Raw genomic sequence first — 14051 nt, forward strand, 5'->3', positions numbered from 1 at the left:
AGTCGGACACGACTAAACATGTGTAGGTGCAAAAACAGAGTCCTGTTTATACTGAAAACAAAATTCCTGTACAAAATGAAGGAAACGATGAAGCTGGCATACAAACACTTCCTATAATTTCAAAGGAAAATGTATCCCATCCACTTTAAATTATTTAATTGCAATGCTTCTGCAGCCATCCATTTTTAAGGAAACACATGAAGTGTTTATGCCCTTTTTGTAAATTGAGCCTTCAATGGTGCTTACTCCCAGGTAACTGGGTAAAGACTGTGCTGTCTTGCACTGCAAACCTGAATACAGTGGTGCCTCGCAAGACGAAATTAATCCGTTCCGCGAGTCTCTTCGTCTTGCGGTTTTTTCGTCTTGCGAAGCATGGCTATTAGCGGCTTAGCGGCTATTAGCGGCTTAGTGGCTATTAACGGCTTAGCGGCTATTAACGGCTTAGCGGCTATTAACGGCTTAGCGGCTTAAAGAAAAAGGAAACAAACTTGCAAGAACTTGCAAGACGTTTCGTCTTGCGAAGCAAGCCCATAGGGAAATTCGTCTTGCGGAACGACTAAAAAAACGGAAAACCCTTTCGTCTAGCGAGTTTTTCGTCTTGCGAGGCATTCGTCTTGCGGGGCACCACTGTATTTTTACTCTATTCTGAGTTTTGCGGAATTCAATAGGGTTTACTGTCTAGTATGTTCCTGATCATTTTCAGTTTCAATAATAATAATAATAATAATAATATTTTCACAGGGCAGGGGAGGCTAGATCCAAGCTCAATTAGTCAATTCGTTTCCACAGCTATAGGTATGGGAACTGGTACTGGCAAATTTCATGGTGGCAAAACCCAGGTATTGCTCTTGACCATATGAAAACTGACCGCATCTCCATCACTCTCAATATTTGCTTTTCCCACTCAGCAAAACTTGTGGCCTGCTGGCATCCATGGATGATGTCATTTCCGGGCGCTGGAAGCAAGCTGGTCAGGACTGATGACAGAGAGAGGAGCCAAGGAACATTGTGAGTGTGTGTGTGTGTTTGTGTTTTCCCCCAGCAACCACAATATTCAACAGACAAGATAGGCAGGTTGTTGCAGAGAGGCCGCATTTTATTATAATAGCTGCAACATGTCATATAAATATAAATATAAATATATATATGTACACCCTATACATAGACTTGGGGGTATGTCAAGATGTTGAGGGAGGGGAGGGGAAAGAGGGTTATTGCTTTGAACTTTTCGCCATTGACTATTATATTCAGTAAAAAACAAACCAACCACTGGGTGGGGAAAAAGCAGGTGGGAAGAGCTCGCAGCCACAAATGCGTCACACAATCAAAAGGTTCCCGCGCAAGCGAACAGAGGCGTCACAACCTCCCCAAAAGGCACAGTCGCTAGAGAGTCACCATCTCTGGTCATGTCCACACCATGCATTTAAAGCCCTCCTGCACCACTTTAATGGGGAATCCTGGGAGCTGTAGTTTAAGGGTTCTGGGAATTGTAGTTCCGTGAGGTCAGCACTCTTAACTACAGTTCCCAGCATTCTTTTTTTTTTTTTGGAGAGGGGAGGAGACGGCCTACGAGTGCTTTAAATGAGTGGCAGGGATGCGACCTTTCTCTCCAGCTGCATACAAGCCTTGCATCCTTCTTCTCAGGGCCTGGCACAGACGCCAGGAAGAACAGGCAGAATAAATTGAAGGATTTGCAACCAAAAATTAGCAGAAAGCCAGTGCAAAGCTCAACTAACGGGGGGGGGGGGGAAGCCAGAGGGTATATGTACAGGGATGAGATGGGGGGGGGGGGATCAAAAGGGAGGGAAACTAATAAACCAAACACAATGGGACCCCAGCAAGGGGTGCAAATGTACTGGAAGGGAGATGCATGCAGTAGCAGCAGCCAGTAGGTAGTTTGGAGAGGCAGTGGCAGGGCACCATTGAGAAAGGGCTTCTTAAAAACAACAAAACAGGGAGGAAAAAGGGGAGGGAACCAAGTCTACTTAAGGAACTATGACTGGGGGATGAGGGTCACCTCTTCATTCATCCCTTCTCTGCTTCTGGCAGTTCTCACAGAGTACAATTCCAAGGTGTAAATCTGCTATCATCAACCACCATGTGATGAGCCATCAGGGACCCTGGCCTCCAAACCGGTCTCAGATCCAGCAGAATCGGAGCGTGCGGCTTTCCCCATAAGGCACGGTTTCCCAAACTTGGGTCTCGAACTGTTTTTGGACTACAACTCCCATCAGCCCTAGCTAGCAGGACCAGTAGTAAGGGACGATGGGAACTGTAGTCCAAAAACAGCCAGAGAGCCAAGTCTGGGAAACACTGCTTTTAAGGTATCACTTCAGACTGCTGAAGTGTTCAAAATGCTCTCCCCCCAAAAAACTGCAGAAACTACCAGAAAGCGAGGAAGGCTCCAACTGAACCGTTCTCCCTGCCACGCTACCTTTCGGTGAGCAGGGAGTTCAAAGGTGTAATTCCCCTCCTGCAGTTTAAATGGTACAGGCCGGCCACACATGTAGATTGGCTGTCAGACAACTGCCCAACAATGGGAACCAGGCTGGGAGACAACAAGGTCGTCTGGTTGGGGGGCAGACTACTATTCCTAGCTTTGACTATCACTGCAGCTAGATGTGGGTTTTGCTCCTGTTTCAGCGGAGGCAGGAAGATCTTAGGGAATAACTACTCAACCAGAAATGGTATGTCAGGGTCAACCTTTGTTCCGGGCTGCTCCCGTTGGCACCAATAACACACCTAACTGTGACCGTAGTGGAGATGCCTGTTTTGTGGAAATTGGGCACAAAAGAAACCCCACATGTCCTGCCCATTTCAAACCTGAGTGTAAGGTAAAGGTAAAGGATAAAGGGACCCCTGACCATTAGGTCCAGTTGTGACCGACTCTGGGGTTGTGGTGCTCATCTCGCTTTATCGGCCGAGGGAGTCGGTGTACAGCTTCCGGGTCATGTGGCCAGCATGACAAAGCTGCTTCTGGCGAACCAGAGCAGTGCACGGAAACGCCGTTCACCTTCCCGCAGGAGTGGTGCCTATTTATCTACTTGCACTTTGACGTGCTTTCGAACTGCTAGGTTGGCAGGAGTAGGGACCGAGCAACGGGAGCTCACCTCGTGGCGGGGATTCGAACCGCCGACCTTCTGATCGGCAAGCCCTAGGCTCTGTGGTTTAACCCACAGCGCCACCAGCGTCCCAAACCTGTGTGTACTGGCAAGCAAACAAACACACACACACACACACACACACACACACACACACACACACTCATGATCATTATCTTCCTGTTGCACAATAGCCCAGACATGCCAAACGTGTTTGTTTTTTTAAAAAGAAACTGGGTTTCCTCCATGTTAGATTGGGGATCATCACAGCCATTTCGTGTGTATTCTGCACATCAGTGGTTCCCAGCTCAGAAAAACCCCAAAGCTCTCCACCTTTCAGGCACCTAGGATGGCAAAGATAGGCTGATGAATGTGATTTTGGCTGCCCAGGTATGTCTTTGGTATCCTCCCTCCACAACTTTCCTTTGTGGCTACTCTTAACATCCCTCTGCTGCGGCATCAGTCTCCATGCTCTTCTCTGCCCTTCTCATTCTCTTGAAAAGATCCTACAGTGGTTTGGTACTGTTTCTGACGATGTGGGCTCTTCCCTATTAAAATGCATGCTTCAATAAATCAGCCTATCATTTAAGGTACTACTGGCCTCTCTCTCTCCCGTAGTCACCTTTTCTTGCTTCTCTTCTGAAATTTAACCCCATTTGCTTTCCTTTATTCTGGAAGGAGAATTTGTGCCAATGGTGCAAAAATATTCATACTCTGCCTAATTTATTTTTTGGGGGGAGGAATGTGGAGATATGGGCTGGGTAGGACACACAACTCTGATAATCAGGACTAAGATGGCTACTCTCTAACTCTGCACCCTACACAATGCAGCTTCCTTAATTTCTTTTTTAAAGCAAACCCCAAATGCTGCCCATGTTTTTAGCTCTTATTATTGCACCCTGCAATAAATTAGTTGCTGCACTGTCTTTCTTGCAGTAGCCCAATCCGGCCTTTGCTTCTGAAATCCAAAGATTTGCTGTTCTTTATTGTGGATGCAGAATTATTTTGCTGCTTGTGCAAATGTGCATAATTTGCCCAATTTATTATGGGGCAGGGGGATGCAGACCACCACTCTGATCAACAGCGTGTGGATTCATCTTTAATTTAAAAATACCCCTTGTGAGTGAACTTCACTACTTTTTATTCCTTGTTAAGAAAGGAACGGCTTTTTCCCTGCATCACTCTAGCTCTCCTGTTTCCCCCAAAAGTTTAAATAATATTGCTGGATTATTTTCTGAGCTTGAATTATCATGGAATAAATAACTTTAGTGTTTAGCTACTTATGCAAAGGCAGCAGCTACATTTAGGAAATATATTGATCATGTTTAAAGTGGGAGGGGAACTGCCTGGAATTTATATAATTTCTTTCCCTGGCGGTGTTGAGGCATACAGAAGGTTTTTATTAGAAGTCTTTCTCTGCTTTATTCTAATTTATGTGTCTACTACCCTGGTTGCTTTAGTTGTTATTTAAAACAAAACAAAACAACACACACACACACACACACACACACGCACGCACGCACGCACACACACACACAATGCCATATACCATATAAATGCAAGCAATAAAATCTTTTGGGTATTGCTGGAGTATGGGCTATAGCTAGAACGATAAATACACATATTCGTTCATTTGCATCTATCTGTTTGCTTTCTGCTCACGCACACTCAAGAATTAAAAGTTAGGTGAACAGAAGCCTCACTAGGCATCTGTGGCTGGGCTGGCCCTTTTCAGACTGCAGGGAAAAGTGGGGAATATATACTCTGACCAGGGAAATGCCATCCTCGCTAGGGAAACACTAGTTTTAAATCAGCCGTGGACCACCCACTCTTTATGTAGAAGGTTCAGTCCTAGGCAGGGGTCAGCAAACTTTTTCAGCAGGGGGCCGGTCCACTGTCCCTCAGACCTTGTGGGGGCGGACGCGGACTATATTTTGTTTGGGGGGGGATGGACGAATCCCTATGCCCCACAAATAACCCAGAGATGCATTTTAAACAAAAGCAGACATCCTACTCATGTAAAAACACCAGGCAGGCCCCACAAATAACTCAGAGATGCATTTTAAATAAAAGGACACATTCTACTTATGTAAAAACACGCTGAATCCCGGACCGTCTGCGGGCCAGACTGAGAAGGCGATTGGGCTGGATACGGCCCCCGGGCCTTAGTTTGCTGACCCATGGTCCTAGGCATCTCTAGGAAGGGGGTGGGGGTGGGGGGGGAGAGAGATGCCTGTCTGAAACCTGCCAGTCAGAGTTGACATTTCTGAGTGAGATGGACCAATTGTCTGACAACTCATTATAAGGCAGCTTCCTATGGCCTCAGCAGGGAGGGGAGTGTTGTGGAGTTGGGTCCAGCTACTTTTGGGAAGGGCTGCAGCTGAGTGGGAGGACATCTTGCTGTGCATTCATAAAATCCCAGGTTCAATCCCTCGGGGAAAACCCTGCCTGAAACCCTGAGGAGCTGCAGCCAATCAGTGCAGCCAGTACTGAGCTACGTGGACCAATGGGCAGACTCTGTTTAAGACGGCTTCCATTATTCCTGGCATGTAAATGTTGTACACGGAGGGGGCATTCTATGGGAGGAGAGCACTCAAATCATTCAACCTGTAGTCTGGGATGCTGCTATTCGGGGGGGGGGGGGAGGCGGTTCCTGCTCATTTGCTTCACCCCAAAGCCCCTATCCTTCCCTCTCCCTCCTTATTTATTTAAAAATTATCTTATGTCAAGGACGTCTACTGCGGCTTAGAACAATAAAGAACATAACTGCAACTATATATATTTATATATAACCAGTGTTACAAAAACAAAAAAAAGATAAAGCACACTCAAAACCTCCGTAACATTCCAGCTTCGATCCAACAAAAGGGGCAACATTACTCGGGGAAGGCTGGCCAATGCAAAACAGGTTCAGAGGCCTTCTGAAAACCCTGCGGCATGCCACAGTTCTAGTGGGAGGGAGTTCCAAAGGCATGAAGCTGCTACAGAGGAGACAGAGCTAAGGTGTGGACTCCCCAAGAGGGCCTCTGACTGAGATCTCAAGTGTGTGGGAAGTATGGTACAGGTCCAGACCCCATCAAGGGTCTCAAGACGGGTGCACGTTATGTGTACTTGTGGGTGCGCTATGAATCCCTTTACCACCATGTATACAGTATGCTTCAAACTCATGGCCAAAGCTTATCAGTGCAGGGATCGCAGTCATGGCGCCCATGGGGCTTAGCAGTTCAATAATTCTTAAAATGTGTTTTCTTGAACAACTTGACCCATGTGGCTTCCGACGCTACCAGGGCCAGCAGCTGGAGCGAACGGACTTTGAGTGAGAAACCCACCCGTGTGCATGTGTCACCATGCATGATTGTTTGAACTTTTGGCATTCTGGTGCTCAGAGTGGAATACTGAAATGCCACGTGTCCCAGTGACTCTTCTGTCCCCAGGCTACAACTGCAAAAGGATGTGAGGATGATAGCACCACCTCCGGGAACGGGCGATTCATGTGTGAACTGCCCAACACTATGAGGCTGTGCTTACCATTTTAAGAGTGTTCTGTGGTTAAAAGAACAAGCAACCCATGTTGCATGAACAAAGAATCACAGGACACCCTTTCGCTGAGGTTGCAGTGAATCTCCGCTGAACGGAGAGCTCTGCCCACCAAAAGGTGGCAACCGTTCGCAAGGCCTGTTTTGGGTGGGGGCAGCCAATGCGGTGCCTTCTAGCTATCGCTGTTACTGTAATTCCCATCACCCTTCATCACTGGCCAGGCTGGCCGGGGCTGATGGGAGTTGGAGTCCAATGGACGATGCCATGTCAACTACTCCTTTGTTATTGTTTCGCCAGGATGAGGAGGAGAGTCAAGAGGCCTCTGAGTTTGCCAGGGATTGGCGGCCCCTTTTTCAAACTCGCTTGCCATCGCAGGATAACTGGCTGTGAGTAAACAGGGTCTCATGAGGTGTAGCGTGGGGGGGGGGCAAGGGGTGCCGTTGCCCTGGGTGCCATTTTTTGGAGGGTGCAATTTGCCCCTGCCAGCCCTGTGCTGCTTTGCGGGTCTGCTCCCATATCCCAGCCTCACAAAACAGCAGAGGGTTGGCAGGGCATCAGGAGGGCACAACGGGCATGCACCAAAGGGCGCCTGCCTGCCCCGCTGCGCCCTCCCCACGCTGCCCCTCCAGCCCGCACCGGCAGGGCGGCATGAGAAGGACACAACAGCCATGTGCTCTTCTGTCCCAGTCTTGCAAAGCGAGGGTGAGCCTGGGGTCAAGAGGTGCAAGGCTGTTGTGTTTTCTCACGCCACCCTCCCTGAGCCACTCTGCAAGGCTGGGATCATCGGGGGTTGGCGTGGCATTGGCGGCGAGGCTGGCGCGTTCTGCCCCCCCAGCACACATGTGCCTACCCTGGGTGCCATGAAGACACGCTCTTAACTTCTGAGCTCTCAGTCACTGACACTCAGCTTGGCTTAATGTGTGCACATATAGGTGTGTGTGTGTGTGTGTGTGTGTGTGTGTGTGTGTGTACATAACTAACTTTGCTGCTCCTAATGCAAGTTGACTCTGACCGTGGAGAGGGCGTCCCAGGAAGTTGGGAGTCCCTTGCTACCACCTAGCAGCTGAAGCTACCCTTCCTGGGGCAAAGCATTCCTCATAGCAATCTCACTATCAAGGGAGAAGGGAGGGAATATATACCCAGCCTGGATCCCAAGGAAGAGAGAGGGGAAAACAGAAGGGGCATGGTGGTGGTTGGGAGGAAGGGGGTTCGGGGGGTGGGGGGGGGGGATACGGTTACTCAAAGGTGAAGGGGTCATGGGTGCTGAAAAAGAAGTGCCCGTCAACATGTGTATCCAACGTTTCCTTGTCGCTCTCGGGTGGGAAGCGCTCGTGGCAGATGGGGCACTCCTTCCAATGGGCCGGCGAGGGCAGGTCTAAGGGAGAGACCCCCATGCCGCAAGCCCCCGGCTCCGACATCTGCCGCCCTGTCAGGCCACTGCAAACAGAGGGAGGGAGAAAGAGGAAACAGTGCAAAATGAGCTGCTGAAGTGCTACGTCGTGGGACTGGAAATCTGGCAAAATGATGTCTTGGCTGGGTTCGGGGTGGCAGGGGTTGCTTTGGCATGGGGCTACACCAGGGTTTCGCAAACTTAGGCCTACAGCGGTTTTTGGACTACAGTTCCCACCATCCCTGACCGCTAGTCCTGCTAGCTAGGGATGATGGGAGTTGTAGTCCAAAAACAGCTGGAAGCACAAGTTTGGGAAACCTTGGACTACGCCATGCAAACCCAGGGTAGAGTAAAGAGTCTTGTAGCTTGCTGCGATAGCAGACAAGGTGCATGATTCTTGGAGATACTGATGGGGCCGTCACGTTAGGTACAGTCCTATTTTTAGACATATGCATGCACACACCCTATCTCAAGGGGCTAGCTCACTAAGAGCCTGTACAAGCCGGTCTGGGAAACCTGCGGACCTCCAGATGTTAAGATTACATCTCCCAACATCCCTGAACTGGAGCTCCATAGCATCTACAGAGCCATAGGTCCCCCACCACTGGTGTACAGCCTTCGCTCTGAAAAGGGGGAACTGTAGTCAAAATAGACTCGGGAGCATCCTAGCTGCCGTTACCTGGCCACTTCATAGAAGCCGCTGCCCAGCTCTGGAAGGAGAAGGTTGGTTTCTTCGCCACCGCTCTGGGCAGCTGCCATCAGCACTGCCTTCTCGTCCTCAGCCTCCTAAATACAGAATGAAAATGTAAGAAGAGGTACAAGCAGGCCTGGCTTCTGCCAACCCCACGCAGCTCAGCCCACAACTTCCTTTGCCCATCACTGAGGGGAAACAGATGATGGCATGCCTAGGTTGGCAGGGGAAGCTGTCCTGGGTTCTCTTGCGTATGTGAGCAAATGAGAAGCCACTAAAAGTAAAGGGACCCTTGACCGTTAGGTCCAGTCCTGGCCGACTCTGGGGTTGCGGCGCTCATCTCGCTTTATTGGCCGAGGGAGCCGGCGTACAGCTTCCGGGTCATGTGGCCAGCATGACTAAGCCGCTTCTGGCGAACCAGATTAGCACACGGAAATGCTGTTTACCTTCCCGCCAGAGTGGTACCTATTTATCTATTTGCACTTTGACGTGCTTTCGAACTGCTAGGTGGGCAGGAGCTGGGACCGAGCAACGGGAGTTCACCCCGTCGCAGGGATTTGAACCGCCAACCTTCCGATCGGCAAGCCCTAGGCTCAGTGGTTTAGACCACAGTGCTACCTGCTAGCCGCACATAAAAGGGAGGTATATAATCAGGCTGGGCCATGGGCAAGGGGGGGAACCCTGAGGTTTGCAGCATTACAAATATATACTTGGAAAACAGAAAAACTAGGGAGGTTAAATACCCCTTTGCCCACCTCCCATAAAACAGACCACTGAGGACTGAGCATGCTCAGTGGCTAAAGAGTGGTGACTGACTATTGGGGGGTGGGGTGGGGAGTAGGGTTGGGCGATATCTGGTTTGCAACATCGCGACATATCACTAGCTAAGCATCGCGATATACCAATATATCAGAATGTCCGAAATAAGGATGGAGCTAGGTAGAGGCATTGACTGGCTTCACAGTTTCTCCTACATCACAATTTTTGCGTAGCACACACACGCATCATGATTCACAATATATTGCCAGGTCAATAATTATGAAACTGATATCACGATATGGACTTCAAATCTGTTTGGGATGATATACTGCCCAGCCCTAACAAACATCATGATTTGAGATATATTGTCACGTCAAAAATTATGAAACGGATTATCACAATATCAACTTCAAACTGGTTTTTGATGATATACAGTGATACCTTGGTTTACAACCATAATCCGTTCCGGAGGTCCGGTTGTAAACCAAAACAGGATGTAACCCAAGGCGCGTTTTCGCCAATGGGGCCTCCCCCCCCCAAAAAAAAGGAGAAAAGGGTTGTAATCCAAAAAAAATGACACACACTTCAGGGTTTGACGTGGTTGTAATCCAAAATGGTTCTACGTGGCACCTCAGGTTACATACGCTTCAGGTTACAGACGCTTCAAGTTACAGACTCCGCTAACCCAGAAATAGTACCTCAGGTTAAGAACTTTGCTTCAGGATGAGAACAGAAATCGTGCGGTGGCGGCGCGGCAGCAGCAGGAGGCGGCCCCATTAGCTAAAGTGGTGCTTCAGGTTAAGAACAGTTTCAGGTTAAGAACGGACCTCCAGAACGAATTAAGTACTTAACCCGAGGTACCACTGTAATCCAAAACGGTTGCAAACCAAGGTACCACTGTATCGATATACCGCCTAGCCCTAGTGGGGAGGAAAAGCAAGTGGGAGGAGGGATGGAATGGAGTGTTGTGGCGAAGGGCATGGCTTGCTGGCTGGCAGTGAACAAGAGCAGTCTGCACTGAAACGGCTTATTTCAGGTTCCACTTGCGCTAGCTAAAATGGGAACTTCTGCATTCTCTAACATGCCCTGCTTGAGAGCCTCCCAGGAGCATCTGACTGGCCGGTGATTAACGCAACACACTAGCTAGATGGAGTTTCGGCCGCAACCAGCAAGGAAATTCTTCAGTTCTTAGGTTCATAAAAGTTTGGCCAGATCCATGACCTCCCCTCAGCTGACTTGCACCCTTCTCTGCCTCCCAGGGCCTCACCGAGTCGGAACTGGAATCCTCGGGCGGCTGCTTGATCTGATTGGCAATGGGTGCCGGCTGGCTGATTACCACGCCGTGAGCGGGTCCCCGGGCACAAGGCGGAGTGGTAGTAGCTGCCCGGTTGTCACACAAACTGTAGGACCCGAGCTGCGCAGGCAGGCGCATGTCCTCGGGACACTCATCCTCAGAGTCGGACAGCGGCGAGTCCAGGGAGCCTGGGAGGTGTGTAGGAGGCGGGACGGGAGAACAAAAACACACGGTCAAGGGAGAAAGTGTGTGTGTGTGTGTGTGTGTCTCAGAGTTACTGTATTTTTCACTCTATAGGATGCACCCGACCATAGGACGCACCTTGTTTTAGAGGGGGAGAACAAGAAAAAAAAATCTCCCCCTCTCTGCTCAGCGCCCCTTCAGCAAAGTGGCAGGAGAAACGGAGCCCCTTCCATTTCTCCTCCCTCTTCGCTGAAGGAGTGCTACACAGCTATTCCTCTCTGCTGAAGCCAGGAGAGTCTTGCTCTCCCGGCTTCAGCAAAAGGAACCCGAAGCCTTCAGAGCACAGCACAAGTTCCCGCTGCATTCCAAAGGCTTCAGGCGGCTTTCGCTGAAGCCTGGAGAGCGAGAGGGGTCGGTGCGCACGGATCCCTCTCGCTCTCCAGGCTTCAGCGAAAGCAACGCGTAGCCTCCGGAGCGTGGAGGGAGCGCTCCCTCTGCGCTTCGGAGGCTTCGCGTTGCTATTGCTGAAGCCAAGGAGCCTGCATTCACTCCATAGCATGCACACACATTTCTCCTTAATTTTTGAAGGGGAAAAAGTGCGTCCTAGAGAGCGAAAAATACGGTAATTTCCCTAGAGAACAATGGTGCAATTGCTGCCAGGTTGTGGCTCCAGAAGCAAATCCGTCTCTCTCAAATAATTTCTTTTAGGATGCAAAATTATACCAGGCCGCTTCAGGCACAGGTGGAAAATTCTCAGGTGCTGGGTTGCTTAGACGCCAAAAGATTAGATGCTGGCCCTCAGGAAAACCTTATGGCAGGCATCCCCAAACTTGGCCCTCCAGATATTTTGGGAATAAAATCCCATCATCCCTGACCACTGGTCCTGTTGGCTAGGGATGATGGGAGTTGTAGTCCCAAAACATCTGGAGGGCCGAGTTTGGGGGCGCCTGCTTTAGGGCAGGGGTCACCCAACCTTTTTGGACCAGGGGGCACCTTTTGAATTCTGAGCAGTTGGAGTCACAAAATGGCTGCTATGGGAAGCTGTTGCACAATACAACATGGTTGCCACGGGCAATGCATAACACAAAATTAGAGAGAGAAGCCTTTTCTGTAATTGTACTTCCATATGAGAAAAGGCTTAACTTGTTGGATTTCTTTCTTAAAATTAAGAGAGAAGCAGCAAAAGTGCATTAAATTGGGGGGATGGGACACCAGCTCTTTAGGACTCTAGAGATTCCTACTGGCTGGTGGCCAAACAACTTACTCATCAATCATAGCTGTGACTTCACTATTGGCTAAATATACCGATAGGCGGGAGCAGCCAACCTTATTCATTTCATAGAAACTGCTTAGAAGGGTACCCACTTCATTTCTGGGGGGGGGGGGGGCTAGAGATTTACTTAAAAAAATAAGGAGAAAAGCTTAGAGTCTGGGGCCCCTACTTGGGCCCTTGGGATTTGGGGGCAGGGCGGTGGTGGTTTGGCACTTGGGAATTCTGAGCTAATAGATGTTTGGGTTTCTAGGATCTAAAGAGCTTTCAAGTTGTAAAAAGAAAACGAAATACATTTTTTTATTTTGCCACGACACTGAGTGGAGATGGGGATTGGCACGTGTAATTGGGCATGCAAATCGAGGCAGGGTGGCGGGGAGACTGACCAGGAGTCTCTGGCGCTGCCTCCTCTTCATCGCAGAGAATAGATTCGCTCCATTTCTCGTCGGCCACTTTCTCCAGACGCTCTTCAAGGCGTCGTATGTATACCAGCAGCTCCTGAGGGGCAGGGAATCAGGAAAAGGTCAGCACCAACTGCAGAAACCCACCTTCTGTTAAAGAGCATCCCCATACACCTCCCACATTCTGGGTGCAAGTTCTATTACTATTACTATTATTATTATTATTATTAACTTTATTGCATTTTTAAAAAATTACAGAGAAAGCATAAATTAAGCATTACATCCAGATATCCAAAAAGAAAAATAAAAAAATACAAAAGAAGAAAAGAAAAGAAAAAATATAAAAAGAAAAAAAGAAAAACGAAAAAAGGAGGGGAAAAGAAAATTGATAAATAATAAAAAATGAAAAAGAATTAGTCAAGAACAAAATTGTTCAAAAGATACAAACACTAATTTGAATGTTCTACAGGTTCTCAGAAAGAAATACATTTTTAATCCTTCTTTCCATTCTATCTTTACAGTCACTTTCTTTCTGTTCCAGAAAACTAGTTTGAATCCCTGCTATATTAGATGACTTCTCTCTATCTATCTCTTTGTGGCTTCAACACTTCTCTTAAGTGACAAATATTCTGTATTTGTGTATTAAAACCAGTTTTTCCAATAAATAATAATAATAATAATAATAATAATAATAATAATAATAATAATAATAATAATAATAATTTATTTATACCCCGCCCATCTGGCTGGGCCTCCCCAGCCACTCTGGGCGGCTTCCATAAAAACCAAAAATACAGTAAAAACCAAAAATACAGTAAATACTATTATATCTGTGAAATTAATCTAAGCACAACCGAATATTGTTTTTGGAACCATATTTTGTAAGGTAGTTTTTAAAGCAATCCCATTCCATTTTTACCTTGTCACCTGAGTGATCTCTTATTAATTCTGTCATTTTGGCTAGTTTGAGGTACTCACGTAATTTTAATTGCCACTCGTCTTTTGCTGGTATTAACTCACTGCTCCAGTACAGTGGTACCTCTGGTTAAGTACTTAATTCATTACGGACGGACGTACTTAACCTGAAACTGTTCTTAACCTGAAGCACCACTTTAGCTAATAGGGCCTCCTGCTGTTGCCGCGCCGCCGAAGCACGATTTATGTTCTCAACCTGAAGCAAAGTTCTTAACCTTAAGCACTATTTCTGGGTTAGCGGAGTATGTAACCTGAAGCGTATGTAACCTGAGGTACCACTGTATTTTGCTATTAGCATTCTGGCTGCTGTTGTCGCATAAAGAAACACTCTTTTATTTTCATTTGGGATGCTAAACGTTAGAATGCCTAGTAGGAAAGCTTCAGGTTTCTTTAAAAATGTGTGTTTTAGCATTCTTTTTAATTCCTCATAGATCATGTCTCAAAAATGGG

The 14051-nt window shown here is 47.9% G+C and overlaps 1 protein-coding gene across 4 annotated transcripts in view; it reads right to left on the bottom strand.

Annotated features, from left to right (window-relative positions):
• Positions 1–1071: 1071 nt before the first annotated feature.
• Positions 1072–14051, bottom strand: part of CALCOCO1 (calcium binding and coiled-coil domain 1) — a 42485-nt gene continuing 29505 nt past the window's right edge. For 3 of the 4 annotated variants that reach the window (XM_028721576.2, XM_028721577.2, XM_028721578.2), the window contains exons 12-15: positions 12612–12723; positions 10746–10960; positions 8708–8814; positions 1072–8075 (exon numbers count right to left, since the gene is read on the bottom strand). In XM_028721576.2, the coding sequence (XP_028577409.2) occupies positions 7874–8075; positions 8708–8814; positions 10746–10960; positions 12612–12723 (636 nt within the window). In that variant the 3' untranslated portion in view covers positions 1072–7873. Of the gene's footprint in view, positions 8076–8703; positions 8815–10745; positions 10961–12611; positions 12724–14051 lie in introns of those variants that run through there. The other variant, XM_028721579.2, reaches the window with a different exon arrangement.

This window comes from Podarcis muralis, chromosome 2 (genome assembly GCF_964188315.1).
Source record: "Podarcis muralis chromosome 2, rPodMur119.hap1.1, whole genome shotgun sequence".
In the NCBI taxonomy this organism is placed as follows: domain Eukaryota; kingdom Metazoa; phylum Chordata; class Lepidosauria; order Squamata; family Lacertidae; genus Podarcis; species Podarcis muralis.